At 36.4% G+C, this 20546-nt stretch overlaps 1 protein-coding gene across 1 annotated transcript; it reads left to right on the top strand.

Annotated features, from left to right (window-relative positions):
• The first annotated feature begins 1291 nt into the window (after positions 1–1291).
• thbs3a (thrombospondin 3a) lies at positions 1292–17682 on the top strand. The gene is made up of 24 exons (XM_016458172.1): positions 1292–1295; positions 2261–2539; positions 3474–3680; positions 4022–4275; positions 4949–5051; positions 5155–5181; positions 5269–5351; positions 5431–5482; positions 6727–6875; positions 7040–7180; positions 7906–7980; positions 8072–8224; positions 8456–8566; positions 8956–9063; positions 9389–9548; positions 9641–9759; positions 11066–11118; positions 11301–11503; positions 11585–11763; positions 12690–12738; positions 12816–13012; positions 13118–13290; positions 16812–16951; positions 17122–17682. Exons 1-24 carry the CDS (start codon positions 1292–1294, stop codon positions 17181–17183), a joined length of 3081 nt encoding a protein of 1026 aa, XP_016313658.1. The 3' UTR covers positions 17184–17682.
• The last annotated feature ends 2864 nt before the right edge of the window (positions 17683–20546 follow it).

Below are 20546 nucleotides of genomic sequence, written 5' to 3'. Positions count from 1 at the left end.
ACCATGTGTATTATTTTATCTCCCGGAGTAAATACAATGTCTTTAATAACACTGAAAAATGGTGTAGGATTTATTTCTAAACAATTGTCACTCAGAAATTGCTAGTAAATTTCACAAATAATTACAGTACCACATTAATGTGAAATTATGAGACTAAGACAGTATTTTCTTTCAAAACATGCTCCAATAAACTTTTAATTTACAACGTGTAAAAACTTTTTTTTACAGTATTTACAATGTTTCAGTATCGAAGAAGGCATTGGTATCTCGGGTTTTAAGATGTAAAAAAAAAACGTAAAAAAGTAATAATAATAATTCATTTTATTTAATGGCGCCTTTCTAAACACCCAAGGTCACCTTACAGCAAAGTAAAAACAGTAAAAATAAACAAGTCCTGCCAGCATTACAAAATTCAACAGCACAACTGCATATATCATGAATACAATAAAGGCTTACAAGAGCAATAATAAGAGCAATTAATAAGAGCAAGTCATAAGAAAGCCTGGGTAAAAAGATAAGTCTTAAGACGAGATTTAAAAGTATGAAGGCTGTCACTGTTCCGTATATTGGGGGGAAGAGAGTTCCACAGGCGAGGGGCCGCAAAACTAAAAGTTCTTGCTCCCATGGTGCTTAAACATATACGCGGCTACACAAGAGAGATCGAGTGTGAAGATCTGAGAATGCAAGAAGGAGTATAGATGTGGAGAAGGTCCGTAAAATTTTAAAATCAATGCGATACTTTACTGGGAGCCAGTGTAAATGTTGGCGAACTGGAGAAATGTGCTCTATTGATGAAGTCCTAGAAAGAACATGAGCTGCTGAGTTCTGAACCAATTGAAGTTTATAGAGAAGTTTAGAAGGAAGACCAGTAAGGAGAGCAATACAATAGTCGATACGTGAGGTAACCAGTGCATGAATAATAATTGCATCTGAGAGTGCAAGGAGGAGTATAGATGTGGAGAAGGTCAGTAAGATACGGTGGAGCAAGGTTGTGAAGTGCCTTCAATGTGAGAAGCAAAATTTTAAAATCAATGCGATACTTTACTGGGAGCCAGTGTAAACGTTGGAGAACTGGAGAAATGTGCTCTATTGATGAAGTCCTAGAAAGAGCATGAGCTGCGGAGTCCTGAACCAATTGGAGTTTATAAAGAAGTTTAGAAGGAAGACCAGTAAGGAGAGCATTACAATAGTCGATATGTGAGGTAACCAGTGCATGAATAAGAATTGCAGTATTATTCATTGTGAGAGAGGCATGAAGGCGATTAATGTTACACAGGTGAAAATACGCAGTATGCGTAATATTACTGACATGAAATGGATACCATATTTCCTGAGAATATAGCCAATAGGAAGTAAATAGATGATGAATAAGAGTGGGCCCAAAACAGGACCCTGAGGGACACCAGTAGTAACTGTAGATGATTTGATCTGATAGATGATCTGTAGATGATAAGAACATTTTTAATTTGAACATACTGAGTGCGACCGATAAGATAAGACCTAAACCAGGAAAGTGGGGTGCCAGTAATCCCTATTGAAACTAACCTGTCCAGGAGTATCTTGTGCGAGATCGTGTCAAAGGCCGCACTCAGGTCAAGAAGGACAAGTATTGTTAACAAACCAGAATCAGCTGCCAATAACAAATCATTAGTAATTTTGACAAGAGCAGTCTCTGTACTATGATGAGGACGAAAACCGGATTGGAATTGCTCAAACAGTGTATTATTGGAGAGATGATTGTGAACTTGAGCTGCAACACATTTTTCCAAGATTTTAGAAATGAATGGCAAATTAGAAATTGGTCGATAATTTAAAAGGCATTGGTATCTCAGGGGTTTTAAAATGTGAAAAAAAACGTAAAAAAGTACATACACTACTTCTGTCATAGACCTACATATTAAATGTATATCACAAATATATATATATTTAAAAAAAAAAATCTTTAAGAGCATTTGCCTTGCTACAATATTTTTAGTTTCGCTAGACGAACCCCGAGACAGACACTCGCTGCATAATTTGTGCTACTTTTTTTTTTTGAAAGTACTGTTTTTTTTTTGTTTGCAAGAGTCAAACATACGTCCATGGCTGTTGCACTGGGATCTGAAGACTGCTTGTCAAAGTTAAACTTAAAAAAAAAACGTTCCGGTTTATTTTGGAACGCTGAACGCGTCCTTTGTGAACGCCCCCTTGAGTCTACGCGTGCTATCAATCTTGCGTGTGTGTTTTACTCGAGATTAATGTGTTGTATGATGATGAGGAGGGAGGATTCAGTTCTCAGAGCAGCTCATTCTCTCTTTCTGTAAACGCAGCTCTCTCTCTCTCTCTCTCTCTCTCTCTTTCCCCCTCTCTCTCTTCTGTACAGTGCAGGTTTGTTCCAGTGGAAATATTTCGTGTTTCAGTGCATCGCTGACGAATCTATTCTGGATATTTTCTGCATCACTTTTGCGTGAATTATTTGTAAACATGAAAGTTTGGGTCAGTCTCTTCGTGTTTATGTTGGTCTGGTTCGCAGAGAGCGCACAGAAACAAGACGTACCGGGTAATTATTCAGATTATTTTTTTTTTTAAATATATATAACTTTCATAATTAGCTACACTGACCTCTCTCAGGTAGTTATCAGTTAATATTCTTTATCTTTCCTATATATCGGCCTATATATTTTAAAGTCATTTAATTTCTTTGTTTTTAATTCGCGTTCACTCTTTTGCTGTCTTTAATTTGTATTCACTCTGTTTTGAGAAAGTTTGAGAACATCCTACCTCGTCCCTTTTCATTAAAGCTCTTATAGAAGAAGAGTCAGGGGACATGATTAGATTAGGTTATTCGAGGAGATTGTAGTAGCTACTAGTAGGCTATAGTAAATTCCTCATTCACTCACTCTGTTTTTTTTCTTTTCAATGAATCAGTTGACCCATTTCAAAAACCTAGTCTAAATGATTAATTCACAAATAGGTCTGATCCAGTTCTCCAGTTCAACTCACTGACTTTTGATCGATTTTACTCACTTAAAATTTAACAGTTTTATTTAACCAACCAAATAACTTAAGAACAAGATGGACTGGGAAGGAATGAAAACTATTAAGAATAATTACAAATAAATGCCACGGATTACATCAGAATAATGATACATAATAGACATGATGTATTAGAAAAGACATCAATTCTAAAAAGCTTGCTAAGATAAAATAATGGAATTATTCGCCATTATTGAAAAAACAGAATTGTTGGACTTTACTGTGCAAGAGTCATATGGACTGCTTTTGTGGGGCTTTTATTGCTTTTCATTTTATTGGTCATTTTGGTTGTTATTAGATTTTGACAGCTGTGGTCACTATAAACTCTCACTGTACAAAAAAAACGAGTGAAACATTTCTACATTCTTGGAAAAATAACAGTATATGCATTTGGAACAACATGACATTATTCATTCACTGTTCCATTATTTCTCGCTGTCTCTGTTTCGCTCTCTCAGTGATAGACGTGTTGAGTTTGGAGGATGTGAAGCAGACCGTGGCTGCTGTGGAGAAGATCTCTTTAGCTCTGAAGACTCTCAGTGATGTGTATGTGATGTCTTCCTTCCGTCTGCCTCCTAAACTGGGTGGAGTTCTGCTGGGCCTCTACAACAAGCAGGATAACAAGAAATACCTGGAGGTTGCCATCATGAGCAAGATTAACAAAGGTAATGACCTTTTTCTGTAATCTATAATCAGAATCAACTTGCTTTTTCTCTGAAACAGCTTTTCTTTTCTGTTGACTTCACTGCATATGCTGTTGTATAATGTTGACCAACAGCCAATAGCATGTTGCTGGTTGTTTCAACATACTTACATTCAGATTTGGCTCCATTTTGATATGGAATGCCCATCAAATCATTTTTGAAATAAATAAAATCAAGTCCTGCCCTACATTTTCTTATTGAATATTCTTTTTCACTTGTAAATACATCACATCACAGAGATCAAATGGGTTGCGGATTTGGTGTCTCCTCAGAACATCTCTAAAAGGTTTGTTTTACTCTAGTTCTGGTCCGGTATGTTCGTGAAGATGGGAAGCTGCACACAGTAAACCTGCAGAGCCCAAATCTGGCAGACGGACGGTCTCAGTCTGTTATTCTCCGTGTCGGTGGCCTGCGCAGAGAGTACCTGAGCCTCGAGCTCTATGTGAACTGTCGTCTGGCTGACTCTGCCCAGCGGCTGCCCCTATTGGTCGCTCTGCCCAGAGATGCAGAGCTGGTGGAGATTCGTAATGGCCACAAGGCATACACTCGGATGCAGGTGAGACCAACATAATATGACCTTGATAATATGAGTTTCACAACACCTGCACTACCATTCAAAAGTTTGGGCTCTGTATTATTTTGTAATGTTTTTTAAAGTTTCTTATGCCAGTGCTGCATTTATTTGATCAAACATTCAGTTTAAAAAATTGTGAAATATTCTCATATTTTAATATTTAAATAAGAGGAATAGTGCTCAAGAAATATATTATCAATACAAACAGTTGTGCTGTATAATATTTTTGTGGAAACTGTGATACTTTTTTTCGTTGATAAATGAAGTCCAAAAGAACATAATTTATTTGAAATATTTTGTAATAATGTAAAAGCCTTTACTATTTTGACCGATTTAATGCATTTCTTGCTGAATAAAAATATACATTTCTTTAAAAAAATCTTACTGGCCCCAGATTTTTGGACAGTAGTGTGTATTAATATTTTTTTCCACAGAAGGCAGAAATGTGAACACGATATGAACTGTGCATATTCTTCAGAAATTCTTCTTTTTGAGTTTCAATGAAACAATAAAGAATTCAGGTTTTCATTAAGTAAACTATTCCTTTAATTTTTAATGAAAAAAGAGATTAGTTGTTGTGATTGGTTAAGAACTGAAGTCCAGATATCAAGACTCCTATTATATCAAATACTATAATCAAATGTTTTTCGTCCAGGGTTCAGTGGAGTATTTTAAACTGGCACTAGGGGGCACTGTTGCCCAGGCTGGGGCTCTTACCGACTGCCCCTTTCAGGGGGACGCCTCTTCATATAACATAGGTTAGCCAACATCAACACAAGATTGTACATGGAGCTTGAATATATGGTTTTTGATTGCAAAATCTGTGTCTGAAATATGTTTTGTTTAAATTTTGTTTTTCAGTGAACGGCGAGGTTAATTCTATTCTAGGTGAGTGGACATTGGTGAAGTCACGATATGCAATTTGTTACTTTTGTATTTATTTAATTTGAAGATATTTCATATCTTTTTGTACAGGTGACCACACTAAAGCTCTTATTGGCCAGCTGATCATCTTTAATCAGATCTTGGGAGAGCTGAGAGAGGACATCAGAGAACAGGTGTGAGTGAGTTAGTGTATATATATGTGAGTGAATCTGTTCTGAACATGTTTGATTTATGTGTTTTTGCACCATTTAGGTGAAAGAAATGTCTCTCATCAGGAATGCTATTCTGGAGTGCCAGATGTGTGGTGAGTAGCAATGTCAAATCATCAAACCAGCAAAAAAAAAAAAAAAAAAACGGTTTTCAGTCCTATTTGTAGTGCTAATAGCTGGGTTAAGAAAGAGAATAATAACCAGAACAACAGGCGACAACTAGTTGTTTGTCATGCCTTTGTAAAGGATTCCTGACAGGATTCCTCTTGATAGATTTATATTATTATTATTATTATTATTATACAAACTCTTTATTACATGGGATCAGAGAGTGAGTAAAAACACTACCATTCAAAACTTTGTGGTTCAATTGTAATTTAAAATAACTATTTTCTGTTTTAATACAATTTATTCCTGACGACAAAGCTGAATTTTCAGCATAATTTAAGTCTTTAGTGTCACATGATCCTTCAGGAATCTTTGTAATATGCTGTTTTGCTGCTCAAGAAACATTTCTTCTTATTATTATCATCATCATCACCATCATCGTCATGTTGAAAACAGCTGTGCTGCTTAAAATTTTTGAGGAAGCCATAATCATTTTTTTTTTTTAATTTTGATTCTAAGAGGAAGATTGAGATTAGATGAGATTTAAGATGAGATTTTTTTAGTTTTGTTAAATGACTTTTGATCAATTAATGCATCCTTGCTAAATATAAAAGTATTAATTTCTTTACCAAACAAAAAAAACAATCATACTAACCCCAGACTTTTGAATTGTAGTATATAATTATTTTTTGCCTGCATATTATTTGAGAGGATGGAATCATCAGCAGTGTCAAAAAATGGCAAACAGTTTAGATCAAAGTTGAAATATTTATTAAAATTGCTAAAATAATGACTGCCAATGTCTGCCATTTTTCAGGCAAACTGAAAGCCTCTCCACAAACCTCCCAGTATTTAAAACAGCAAACTCTACAGAATGTATCCCGTAATCTAATTCAACTGTCTGGACTTTTATTTCATGATTAAAATTAAGATATTTCATATCTAACGCATTTGGTCAAAAGACACTTTTACATAAAACTGAATCAGGAAGTCAATAATGAGGTCACGTGACAATGTTTGAAATGTTTATCTCTGCATAATGCATTCTGTTTCATATACTACTTTTTAATAGTAGGCAGTATACAGTGTATACTATATATTCAGGAAGCAGTACGCTATTCTGACAGAGGGCTTTAGATACTTTTGTGTATGTATAATTCACATGATATTAGATTTCTTGAGCTTATTGATTCTTACTGACTTATTATGATACAATGTCTCTGCTTTGAAGGATTTCATGAGCCACGTTCACGCTGTCAGCCCAACCCCTGCTTTAAGGGCGTGGGCTGCATGGAGACGTTCGATTTCCCAGGCTACCACTGTGGCCCCTGTCCGGAGGGCATGACGGGGAACGGCACACACTGTCAGGATATAGATGAGGTGGGTGAGGGCATTTAGTGCTGGTTTTATCTTCGTATACTGATAAGTCTTGGTCCAGAAACCACTGTAACTGGGTATGTCCGTGTTTCAAAGAGATTTGAATAAAGATGCCTTTGTTTTGATTTGTTAAAGCTGTTTCATATTAGCATGTCTCTCCCCATCAGTGTGCAGAGGCTCAGCCGTGTTATACACCAGGCACATGTGTCAACACAGCAAAAGGTTTCACCTGTGAGCCCTGCCCACCCGGACTGTGGGGTCCTCCTCTCTCTGGATTCGGTGTGGAATATGCAAAGAGTCATCATCAGGTACCGTGCATTAATTTGATCAAAGATACAGTAAAAACTGTAGTATTGTGAAATATTATTACAATTTAAAAGAACCGTTTTTTATGTTAATAATCATTTTTAAATGTAATTTATTTATTGTGATGGCAAAACTGAATTTTTAACATCATTACGCCAGTCTTCAGTGTCACATGTAATTCAGAAATTATTCTAATATGCTGATTTGCTGCGCAAGAAACATTAAAAGTATTTTTATGAGCTGGATAATATTTTTGTGGAAACTACTATGAATATTTTTTTCAGGATTCTTTGATCAATAGAAAATTAAAAATAACAGCATTTACTGTATATAAAATTGAAATCTTTTGTAATATAAATGTTTTACTGTCACGTTTGATCAATTTAATGCATTGAAATTTGTTATAAAATGTCAAATAAACACTAATAAAGCGACACTAAAAAAACTTCCTACAAAAAACAAATGTTTTGCCTATAATTCATTATTTTTCATCCACCACTTATTTGAGCAGATGAAAGCAGCTGGACTATCAAAAATGGCAAACTGAAATGCGTAATTCAAATGTTTGTAATTCAAATTTGAATGCTGGTGTACTATATGCTAAGAGTCACCTTTAGGTCCAGTGGCTCCAAAATTATTACGACACTTAAAAATGCCTGAATGCATTAGATAGCAAAATAGCAAAACATGCAGCAACTAGTGTCTTTTTCTGATGAATTTGTTTCAGGAATGCTCTGATTTCGATGAATGTCTTGATTTGGCCAATGCCTGCACACCCAACTCCATCTGCATCAACACCATTGTGAGTATGAGTCATAAAAACTCCAATACTTTTTCTCTGGAATCATACAAAGTGTATATGTTAATGTTTTTAACTTCTTCTCCCTTCTTAGGGATCATATCGATGCGGTCAGTGCAAGGTTGGATATGTTGGGAATCAGACAGCTGGATGTTTCCCTCGGAAATCGTGCGCTTCGCTCAGTTTCAACCCCTGTGACCGTAACGCTCACTGCATCATTCAGCGGAACGGCGACGTCACCTGCGCTGTATGTCTACACAATACACATACATTGTGTCCTAACTAGTTGCGATGTGTAAAGAATTCAGAGAAAGATTGCAGTTTGTCGCACAATCACATCCAATCAGAATGTATTATATTCTTAAAGCGGTAGTGCTACCAAATATGAAAATTCTGTTATCAGTATCATATTATCTGTATCATATCTTTATTGCATCATTCTCAAGTTTTCTGGTGAACTTCTGTATGATTCTATTAGTGTAATGTCGGATGGGCCGGTAACGGTCACACCTGTGGGAAGGACACGGATATTGATGGTTATCCGGATCGCTCCTTGCCCTGCATGGACAACGACAAGCACTGCAAACAGGTCTGAAACTCACAATCATTTTACCCACAATCCTTCTCCCTGCACACACTGATGCTGTATAAACATTCACTAAATCGATGTGACTTTTTATAATTATTGGGAAACCATATTGTGCTATTTATTCTGATGGTTTATAGACTTGATTCTTTCCAGTGCAAGCACAATTGTCCGTACATGCTGTACCTTTCAGGGTAATTAAGCTATTCATCCTAGATGAGGTAATGCGTTTACATAAACCACGTTTGTTTTTGCGTTTGTGTTTGGACTTTTATATGATAGATTCACCGTAGCTTGCAGTCCCAAAACTTTTCCCATGTCGGAATGCAGGATTTTATGCTGCTCTTGCTTGAAGTGTTGCACCAGGGATGCTCATATTGTGTGTTTTTCAGGACAACTGCATCTTCACACCCAACTCTGGTCAGGAAGATGCAGATAATGATGGGATTGGAGACCAGTGTGATGAGGATGCAGATGGAGACGGAATAAAGAACGTAGAGGTGTGTTTGTGGACTGTCGAACAGTGTTGTTAATGTTAATGTAAAACTATACAAAATTTGTTTCATTATTTGAAATATATTGAAATATAAATGTTAGATGAAAATGTTTAACTTGAAAACGGAAATGAGAAATGTTGCCTGGGAACTGACTGAAAAAATGTACTAAAATGAATAAAATAAAACTGAAATAAAAATAAACTGAAGCTAAATGGAAATATAAAAAACTAATAAAATAACAAAATTACTCAAATTAAAATTCAATCTGAAAATATAAAAATAAATGAATAAATACTATAATACTATATAAATATTAAATTTTTTTCAGGATAACTGTCGGTTGGTTTCCAATAAAGATCAGCAGAACTCTGACACTGATTCGTTCGGTGATGCATGTGATAACTGTCCCACCGTTCCCAACATCGACCAGAAAGACACTGACAATAACGGAGAGGGAGATGCTTGCGATGACGACATCGATGGAGATGGTAAAGACTGTTCAGTTTGATAAAATGATCTTTTTTTGTGTCCCTACAACATCATCTTTGTGTATGTGAATGTGAGTGTGGATGTTTTGCAGGAATCCAGAATGTGCTGGATAACTGTCCCAAAGTGCCGAACCCAATGCAGACAGACCGGGACAGAGACGGAGTGGGGGATGCGTGTGACAGCTGTCCTGAGATCAACAACCCCATGCAGGTCCTGCATCTCATCTTAGTTTATTTAAAACTTTTATACTTGCATCGTACATCGATGCAGTCTGTAAAAGAAGTTCACTCAAAAATGACATCTGTGTCATCATTTACACACCCTCATGTCCGTACAAACCAGTGGGACTTGCTGTCTTGTGTGGAAAATAAAAAAAGGCTATATATAGTATATTGCATTTCGGACTGTTTCTAATACAAAGCTGTCATATATCTTCAGAAGACTTTAAACTTAACACACATTTCAAATTGACAAATTTTATGACAATTTATGGTGTCATTTTGAAACTTAATAGCACCTGTCCTCATTCACTTTGCAGTACAATTCTTCATCATTCAATTCTCATAATATTTTTTTAACCAGTATAATTCGTAATTTCGTCACAAAGCAAAGTCCAGCTCTCACTTATTGAAGAGTTATTCCTGCTATGCAGTTCCCTTTGATCTCTGTAAGTTTAAAAAAAAATTAATATGCTTTGGTGTAATTTAATGATCAGACATGCTCAGACACATACACTTTATTTATTATGACTCAATTATTTGCACAATGGCAAGAAAATTAGCAGGATGAAAAAAAGAACATTGATTGGATTTATTTACACGAGGGGAGTCAACATATCAATGGCTTTTTATGACAAAGGACATCATATAAATTGATTACCAATTACAGCATTATTGGAGATATTTATTTGTGCGTCAGTTTATTAATTTTGTGTTTATTTATTTATTTTTAATTTGTGAGTTTGTTTAATTATTTATGGGATTAATTTTTTCAATGTGAAATTTGTAAAACAAACAGTAAATGGATGTTTCTTCATATTAGTAGTTAGTGCAGCACATGGACAACATTTTAGAAAAAAGTTTATACAGGTTAACTTTTATTTTTATATTTTCAGTTTTGATTTTAATTTTGTTTTATTTTTAGTCATTTTGTTATGTGCTTTTGTCTTTTTCTTTTTTGCAATAATAATTTTTAGGCTAATTTATTGTTTATTCCAGTTTTTTTTAAGTTTTAGTTTCTGTTTATTTCCAGTTAGTGATTTTGTAGTGAACTTGTTTCAGTTAGTTATCAAGGACACATTTCTCATTTTCGTTTAGTTATTCATTTAATATTTATATTTTATTGTATTTCAGCTACAATGACAATAATAATTTTATTCCTGTTTGGAATGAAAGGGAGCTATTCCTTAAACAAATCATTTGAGTAACTGAAAAACAGCTAGTTCTTGCTTCTGCAGTAAATGATCTTTTCATATACTTTTATGAATGAATAATAAACTCAATTATTACTATTGCAGACAGATGTAGACAATGACTTAGTCGGGGATGTTTGTGACACCAATCAAGACACGTGAGTAAACAACTCAAATGTAAATTCAAACATAGAAATCATACAATTGGCAGATTATCCATTGACTCATTAACCTGTATATGGTAAGACTTCTGCCATCTAGTGTCTAAGAGTTGCTCATAGTTGATTTTCAGCTCAGACACGCAGTTCAGCTCATAGTGTTTAATGCTGTGTGTTTGCAGTGATGGAGACGGACACCAGAACACTCGAGATAACTGCCCCGACATTCCAAACAGCTCTCAGCTGGACTCGGACAATGACGGCATCGGAGATGACTGTGACGATGACGATGATAACGACGGGGTCCCGGACAATCATGCCATCAACGGCATCGGACCCGATAACTGCAGACTCATTTCCAACCCCAACCAGAAAGACTCAGACAGTAAGAGCGTTCATATCCACTAATGACTAATAATCCTCCTGATTAATGACTTGCGTTATTCCTTTCTGTCTTGTCATGTAGGTAACGGAGTCGGTGACGTATGTGAGAATGACTTTGACAATGATGCGGTGATGGATTTGATTGACGTGTGTCCAGAAAGTGCTGAAGTCACACTTACAGATTTCAGAGCCTATCAGACAGTCATTCTGGACCCGGAGGGTGACGCTCAGATCGACCCGAACTGGGTGGTGCTCAATCAGGTAAAGCATCATGGGATTCCTTCTGCTCTCATTGACACAAGATCATCATGTTGTTCTAATGTTTTTTTTTTCATAGATTAAATTTTACTTTTAAATAATAAACTGATGTTTATCCGGTGCCTTCTGACTTCGAGTATGAAGGAAACAATAATAATAATAATAATAATTTATGCATTTAGCAGACACTTTTATCCAAAGTGACTTACAGTGCATTCAGGCTATACATTTTTTACCAGTATGTGTGTTCCCTGGGAATTGAACCCACAACCTTTTGCGCTGCTAACGCAATGCTCTACCACTGAGCCACAATGACCCACATATATATATACAGGTGCATCTCAATAAATTAAAATGTCGTGGAAAAGTTCATTTATTTCAGTAATTCAACTCAAATTGTGAAACTCGTGTATTAAATAAATTCAATGCACACAGACTGAAGTAGTTTAAGTCTTTGGTTCTTTTAATTGTGATGATTTTGGCTCACATTTAACGTTGAATTACTGAAATAAATTAACTTTTCCATGACATTCTAATTTATTGAGATGCACCTGTATATATGTATGACATATTAGAATCTGAATCTGAATTTTTGCTCATTGAAGCATTTAATTGATTTTTTTCTTCCAGAGGATGCTTAAGACGCTTATATTTGAATGCATATTAAAGGCTTGGACTCCATTTTTAATTTTGCATACCTCCTGACAAAAATGAAGAAATTATTGTGACTATAAGATATTTATAACAAAAGGGGGGTCAAAAATGGAGATTTAAATAAAAAAAATAAAGACTTATTACTGTATTGTGTCTTAAATACTAAAAAACATAGAAATGGTTATCCATGATGTCATGGATATTTAAAGGTGAAGTCTGTACATTTCTGTACTTGTCTAAGTGCTTATATTAATACAGATGAATTTGTGTTTCAGGGTATGGAGATTGTTCAAACCATGAACAGCGACCCGGGCTTGGCAGTGGGTAAGTTTGGTTTCAGTATTCAGGAGCTACACACCCAGTGGACTTTCAAACGCAAACTGTAAATCGCTTCTCCACAGGTTACACAGCGTTTAACGGTGTGGACTTCGAGGGAACTTTTCACGTTAACACGGTGACTGACGACGACTATGCCGGCTTCATCTTTGGCTATCAGGATTCATCGAGTTTCTATGTGGTGATGTGGAAGCAGACCGAACAGACGTACTGGCAGTCGATCCCCTTCAGGGCCATGGCTGAACCTGGTCTGCAGCTCAAGGTGCAAATATTGCTTAAATTGCTTTGATTCATGGAAATATATTGGCTTGCTAAAGTCCGTTTGAGCTTTTGGGGAGTAAGGATTTAAAACTCTGTGTTCGTGTAGGCAGTGAAGTCTCGTACAGGTCCAGGTGAGTTCCTTCGTAATGCTCTGTGGCACACGGGGGATACGGATGGAGAGGTGAAACTGCTCTGGAAAGACCCACGAAATGTCGGCTGGCAAGATAAGACCTCGTACCGGTGGCAGCTCAGCCATCGGCCACAAGTCGGGTACATCAGGTGAGATCTCCTACAAATGGGACAATTGTGCAGCCACACCGTACATTACCGTTCAAAAGTTTAAGGTCAGTTAGATTTGTTAGATTAATACTTTTATTCAGCAAGGATGCATTAAATTGATCACAAGTAACAGTAAATGTATTTAAAATGTAACAAATGATTTCTATTTCAAATGAATGCTGTTCTTTTGAACTTTCTATTCATCAAAGAGTAAAAAAAAATCAGGGTTTCCACAAAAATATTAAGCAGCACAACTGTTGTCAACATTGATAATAATAAGAAATGTTTCTTGAGCATCAAATCAGCATATTAGAACGATTCTGAAGGATCATGTGAGACTGAAGAAATTAGTTATTTTAAGTTGTAATCAGGGTTATTAGTTAACTAAAACTAAAACCATAAAAAATTATTACTTGAAATAAAATAAACATTAACTCAAAATAAGACTTTTTTTTTTTAATTGACAAAAATAAAACATTTACTAAAACCTAAAATACTACTATAAAATGAAAACACAAAATATGCAAATAAAACAACTCAAAATATTAATAAAATATATATTACTATCTCAGTGATACAAAAATAAATATTAGTTTTAACTGTATTTTCGATCAAATTAATGCCGCCACCTTTTTTACACTTTTTTTTTTTTAAAGAAATTATTTTAATTGACAGCATGCCAGAAATATTACTGTTATCCATTTTGAATTATATTTGAACTGGTGTATTCCTTTAGTAAGAGTAATAAGGTGTTTGTCCCTGCTCAAACAACTTTTCTGTCTGTTGGATTGTGGGTTGTCTTTGTCATCACAAGAGGGTGCAATACCAGCCTCGGTCATTGACTGCACCGGCAGCTGATGGAAGCTTGTGCTGGTATACTGGAGAGAGGGCGGTGGGGGGGATGTCTAGTTATCCTTAAAATTTCTTCTCAATCGTCCCCTCCTCTTTTGCCCCCTCATACCCCTGAGACTCTGCTGAGTGGTTGGGCCCCCTGGCCGCCCATTGTTGTGGTTGCCATGCCAATGAAATCCTTGGCAAGAATTTTCTTGGTGCCTGTTCATATGCAGATCCAACGGAAACTACTGTAGTGGACAGGCCGTTAAAGAAAGAGAGAGAACGGACTGCAGAGGACAGTTAAACATGCATTGTGTATGATTTCCTGTACTGCGTAATTTCTTGGCATTGTGTTGTAAATCAGATGCTCTTTGCCAAAGAAATGACGAATGAACTCCAGCAAATGCTCAAAAATTAGTTTTTTAATAATGTCATAACAGAAATTGATTTCAGTAACATCTTGTCTGATGGATAAGCAGTTCTGAAACTTTCAAACTTTGAGTCCACATGATTATTGAACACTTCCGATCAGAACTTTGCCAAGTTTATAGTAGTTATAAATACCTACAGGAAGAGAGAGCTGTGTGGAGCTCTGCATGTGTGTGTGTGTGTGTACGTACATGTGTATGCACATTTTTGTGAGACAATGTGTAGCCGAGGCTTTGTAAGGGCCCTTTCAAACACACACACACACACATAAACACACCTGCTTTGTATTCAGTGAGAGGAGTGAATAGAGCACTGGACTTCAGTCCGCGCACACACTCACACTGGATTGTGCTGCAGACATGCTCCGCTCATACATAATGCAATTTAAGTCCAGCCTGCCGCTAAATCAAATCAGATCTCATTTATTATCAGGTAATTAGAGGGTGAGCAGGTGGAGTTTAGCAGCGGCCTGTAGCATAAAACAGCTCTCGGCTTCATTCAGACCGAATATTCTAGAACAACGGTTCTCAACTGCTAGGTTGTGACCCAAAATTGGGTCAGCAATTCTAAATGTGAATAATAAAATTCAACTAATCTTATAAGCGTGCATTTAGGATGGCAAAATAAAAGGGTTTTTAAGTGGGAGGAGAAAATGTTTCCCATTTTGGTTGTGTGTCCAATAAGACTCTAAAGTACTTTAGTGCAAATGTACATTAATTCATTATTTCCATCCAAAGGTTTGGAATAATGAAGACTTTTTTTAATGTTTTTAAAAGAATCTCTTATGTTCACCAAACCTGCATTTATTTGATCAAAATACAGTAAAAACAGTACTATTTGTAATACTTTTTTTTTTTTATAAATATTATTTTGTCTTTTTTATAAATGTACTATATAAGTGTCATTTATTCCTGTGATGGTAAAGCTGAATATTCAGCAGCCATGATCCTTCTGTTGCTGAATATTTATGTGGAAAAAAAATTAGGGTAAGTAAGATTTTTTTTTTAAAGGACACATTAGATTCATCAAAAGTGACATCTTTTGTAACATTATAAATGTCTTTGGTTTAAAAAATAAATGCTGTTCTTTTGAACTTTCTGTTCATCAAAGAATCCTGAGGACACAAATCAGTTTCCACAAAAATATTAAGCAGCAAAAACTTTTCAACACTGATAATAATAAGAACTATTATTAGTAATTAAGCACCAATAATAATTGATAATAATGGAGCACCTTATCAGCATATTATAATGATTTCTGAAGGATCATGTGACACTGAAAAATCAAGCGTAGCGTTAGTTCTGGCAGGTCACGTTAGTCAAGCTCGCATCAGCTGACTCTCAGCTGATCTCCATCTACCTATAGGAATACGACACCTATCCAAGCATTCATATATAAGGTCCCTCAGTATTATCAGCAGTTTTCGCATTGCTCAATAGCTAATTACCCTTCTCCATCCCCAGCTCCTCCTCTGTCAGTCAGGATTCAGCCTTCTGATTATCCTTTGAATCAGACTAATTCTAAAATGTGTACATAAAATTATTGAACTTTAACAATATCTGCAATACATTTATGTTGGTTCTGTTTTGTTCACCCTGGGGGGGGGTTATCGCTGCTCTCCCTGCTCTCATCCATGCTAGGCTGCATAGATGAGCAGGGAGTTCGCTTGCCCAGAACAGAACCATACCGCCAATCCAAACTGTATGCTAATTGTCAATCATATTTGACGATAGTGGTCCTGACAGAACTGGAGTAATGATGCTGAAAAATTAGCTTGCATCACAGGAATAAATGACATTTTAAAATATATTTAAATACTAAACAGTTATTTTTAAATGTAATAATATATCGCAATTTTACTGTTTCACTATTTTTTGATCACATAAATGCAGTCTTAGTGGACATAAGAGACTTAAAAACATTTAAAAAAAAAAATCCTAATTATTCCAAACTTCACATTTGAAGCAATAGTGTATATTTGTAATTTATTATTATTATTAACAATTATATTGTTATGAATTAAAACATTACACACACACACATATATATATGTAGTTGCAAAAATAGTTAATTTTTCTATTTATGCAGTTTGTGGTACTATTAATAAATCTCAGCGTTTGATCTTAAGGACGTTTTTGCTTACTTTAGCATTGTAAACAATTTTGGTGTTGTTTACTTTATGTTCAATATTAAATCTAGATCCAGTCCTGACCGTAGTATTTTACAGTCACATATAAGAGGGCTTTCACGTGTTGCAGGGTGAAGCTGTATGAAGGCACAGAGATGGTGGCTGACTCCAATGTTGTGATTGACACCACCATGAGAGGAGGGCGCCTGGGCGTGTTCTGCTTCTCTCAAGAGAACATCATTTGGTCCAATCTGCGCTACCGCTGTAACGGTAAAGATTAATCCACTCTTTGATATTTAAATCATGATCCCCAGACCCTCCGAGTCTTCAAGAAATCTAAAATCTACAAATTCTGAATAAAAGTTGTTTATTGACAAAAAAACAGGATTGCAACAATAAAACAACACACTCACAAAGCAAATTAAACATATATTTTCCAGATACTGTTCCAGAGGACTTCAGTACACACCGTAAACAGGTTCTAATGTACATAAAGGTGTGAGGGGAGTGAGACACCCTCCGTCTCTCTCTAAACCCTCTGAAACCCAGTGTGGGGCCACTGAACTCCTGTGTGCGAGGGGCCAAACAACCAGGACAGATGAGAGATTTACCCAGCGTCTGTGTCACTCCGGATGAGGAGACTGAATGAAAGGAGAGAAAAGACTTTTATTTTACGTTTTGTTCGTTTATGTGTCATTGCGTAGCCGTATAATGTGTGAGTATGAGTGTATGTTTGAGAGAGTCCATTAGTGTGTGTTTGCATTAACAGTTGTCTTGAAATAAAGGGATATGATGCATTTTCTAGAACACAACAAATACCCAAATGGTCCTATAATCATTATTAATACATGACAAAAACAGAAATCAATTCTAAAACTACCAAAAATGACAGTTTAATATGTCAACCCCAGAATTCTCCTGTTCTGTATGCCATTAATGATGAATGAGAGCTAAGCTCAAGCATATGTATAGAAATATATTAATTTAACATTAGTTAAAATAAAATTATATTAAACATTATATTTGACTATATGAAAACTCTAGAAAATATATTTTATATCAACTCAACTTAGAAATATATGCTATGTTTGGAAAAGCATGCTTGTATACGCTTACTTTTTGTGCAGAATATAGTATATTGCACACAATATGCGAATTTTCTGTATACATAAATGCATAAACACTTGAATTATCTATTATATTTTCCAAACTGTGCAGTATACATCAGTGCACACTGTATGGAATACTGTATGCAATGCAAAAAAGTACACAGTTTATGATGCATACTGCACAATATTCAGTAAGTAGTAAGCTAGTAACTGCCATATACTCACACCTGCAGTCTGGCGCCGCCCTAGTGGTCGAGCTTTTCATTGTGGCAGGAGATTGCAGCGGGAGTCGCGTGTTCCTCGTGGTCAGGGAGGCCGGGACGAGTGCAATATTGGCGGGAGATTGAACAACAGTGCACAACATCCCACACCTGCCAGACCGCAGGACTACAAACACACTCTCTTAAAGACTTCAGAGTTCTCCTTGGAACTATAACCCAGATGAACACAAATAGACTTTTTTTTTTCTCTCTATAATAAGTTGTCATATATTAAGTTTGAAACATTTAAAAAGTTATTTTTAAATTAAAAGTTTAGCTTGTTTAAAAAAAATTGTGAAATATTTTAATTTAGAAGTGAGGGCCAATGCGGCAGGTGGGTAGTGGAACCCATGAGGCCACTAAAGCCAAACATTGTTTGCATCTTGTAAACTTCATGAATATGAAGTATACTTAACATCATGTTTCCCACCAAAGTTTTACAACGTTTTTTGTCTTAAAAAAGACAATCAGTCAGTAGCCTAATGTACTAATTAATACGTATCAGCATGTAAAACTTTTACCATAACAAACCTATCACAAGATTGTATTAATATGTAGGACTAGATTTTTAGTGTGTGGGAGAAGTTATTAGGCTACACTCTAATAAATGCTGGGTTGTTTCAACCCAACTTTGGGTCAAATATGGACTAACCCAACCGTTGGGTTAAATTTTTACATTACATTTTTAACCCAACGGTTGGGTTAGTCCATATTTGACCCAAAGTTGGGTTGAAACAACCCAGTATTTTTTAGAGTGTATATTCAATTTTTTACAAATTTGGAGTCGGATCAGTGTTCAGTTTGCGTAAATGTTGATGCATTTCGGGCATCAATGGCGTTATTCACTATAATTTATTTTAATATACCCTACTGACAGATCAATATTTTACGTTTAACTTCTGTTTTCTTTTGCTTTTCAAATTTAAAACAACGCGAAATCGTAATCGTTCCAAGTATTCCTGACGAACGCCTACAGCTAGTTGAGAATCAGGTAGTAACGGGGTAATCTGGTGACCAGCGAACAGTCCAGCAGACAAAAATGCACAACACAAAAGATAACGTATGTCTATAAAGAAAAGAAAGTTGTTTAAGATAAGTCACTTAACTAAATATCATCAACAAATAATAATAATAATAATGGAAAGTTTTTCTCCTGGCCCAACGAGTTTATGACTCACCTACAATTTCACAGCTTTCCCCAAACGCTGTGTTAAAATCACGTCGCTGTTTGTGAAGTTTTTCTTTTTGTATAGTCCGGTTTCATGCTTTGGGCGCGTCTGCAGCGCGGTGGTACTGGTTTTGCCCAAAATGTGAGGGGCACAAAAGGACCTGCGGCCCCGCAGCGCCCCGCCTCCATCCAGCCAACAAAGAGCCTGAAACTCACTGATGCATGCATGCATACTGCAGACAACAGAGCAGATCACACTCTAACACACACACACAGTCCCAGATCACTCTTATGCATGCAACTGCTGCAGACACTGAAGATGACCAGCTATAATGCATGCATCAGTGTGTGACGTATACACGGAACATCTTACAATTGTTTTAATAAATAGACTTTTAAGCGTTAAAAGGCTGGTGGCCGCGATGCACTTCAGTGTTTACACTTATTCTGAAGCACAATTTCGTGTGACTTGCATCAAACTCGCTGTATTTGCGCACTGTCGTTCCGCGCTGGTCAACACCGCCATCTGTCGGACGCGTCCTGAACTGCAGCTCTGAGCTTTCGTTTCTGTTGATTTAAACACCAGCAAATATAACGTGCAAACTGAGTGACCTCAGTTATTGAAAGAGGGGATCTTTGCGGCGTCCCGGAGGTAGGAATCCGCTAAATGAACCCAAAGATGGGCAAACACATCCTCAAACACACGCATTTATCACCAAACAGAGAAAAGAGACCGAGAAAGCACACAAACAGGCCCTTCGCTACACTTAGGCTTTTTAAAGCCTTTTAGAGTTTCATTAGGACATTATTATGTTTTGATGTTCTGTTCTTCGTGACTGTTTTCAACGGTGTCTATGAGGTGATTTCAGGACACACATGACTATGTCACACAAGTTAAAGGGGTCATATGATGTTGCTAAAAAGAACATTATTTTGTGTATTTGGTGTAATGAAATGTATTTATGCGGTTTAAAGTAAAAAAAAAAAACACATTATTTTCCACATACTGTACATTATTGTTTCTCCTCTATGCCCCGCCTTTCTGAAACGCGTCGATTTTTACAAAGCTCATCGGTCTGAAAAAGTAAGGTAGCCGCGGCTTAGCGTGAGCTGAGGCCGGGCTAGAGTGAGCAGAGGCGGTGGGGTCGAGAACGGCGCGACCCGGCGGATTCGACGAAGGAGCGGCAACCACGTTACGACCCCGGGCTTCGTCCACGGTGAAAGCCAATCCACAGCACTAAGTTGGTGTATTTCCTCAGCGACCAGCACGGATCAGCTCCAGGCATGACGAAGCGGATATCGTCCTCTTTTGGAGGCCAAACAAAGTA

This window comes from Sinocyclocheilus anshuiensis, unplaced genomic scaffold (assembly GCF_001515605.1).
Source record: "Sinocyclocheilus anshuiensis isolate Anshui unplaced genomic scaffold, SAMN03320099.WGS_v1.1 scaffold267, whole genome shotgun sequence".
Classification (NCBI taxonomy): domain Eukaryota; kingdom Metazoa; phylum Chordata; class Actinopteri; order Cypriniformes; family Cyprinidae; genus Sinocyclocheilus; species Sinocyclocheilus anshuiensis.
The sequence above is the reverse complement of the archived record's forward strand: the minus strand, read 5'-3'. Positions and strand labels throughout refer to the sequence as shown.

What these genes read in the sequence shown, in the direction of transcription:
- thbs3a (XM_016458172.1), top strand. An exon ending in ACGGAATAAAGAACGTAGAG is followed by an intron (nt 9,064 to 9,388) that starts GTGTGTTTGTGG and finishes AATTTTTTTCAG; the next exon opens with GATAACTGTCGGTTGGTTTC. An exon ending in ACTGGGTGGTGCTCAATCAG is followed by an intron (nt 11,764 to 12,689) that starts GTAAAGCATCAT and finishes TTTGTGTTTCAG; the next exon opens with GGTATGGAGATTGTTCAAAC.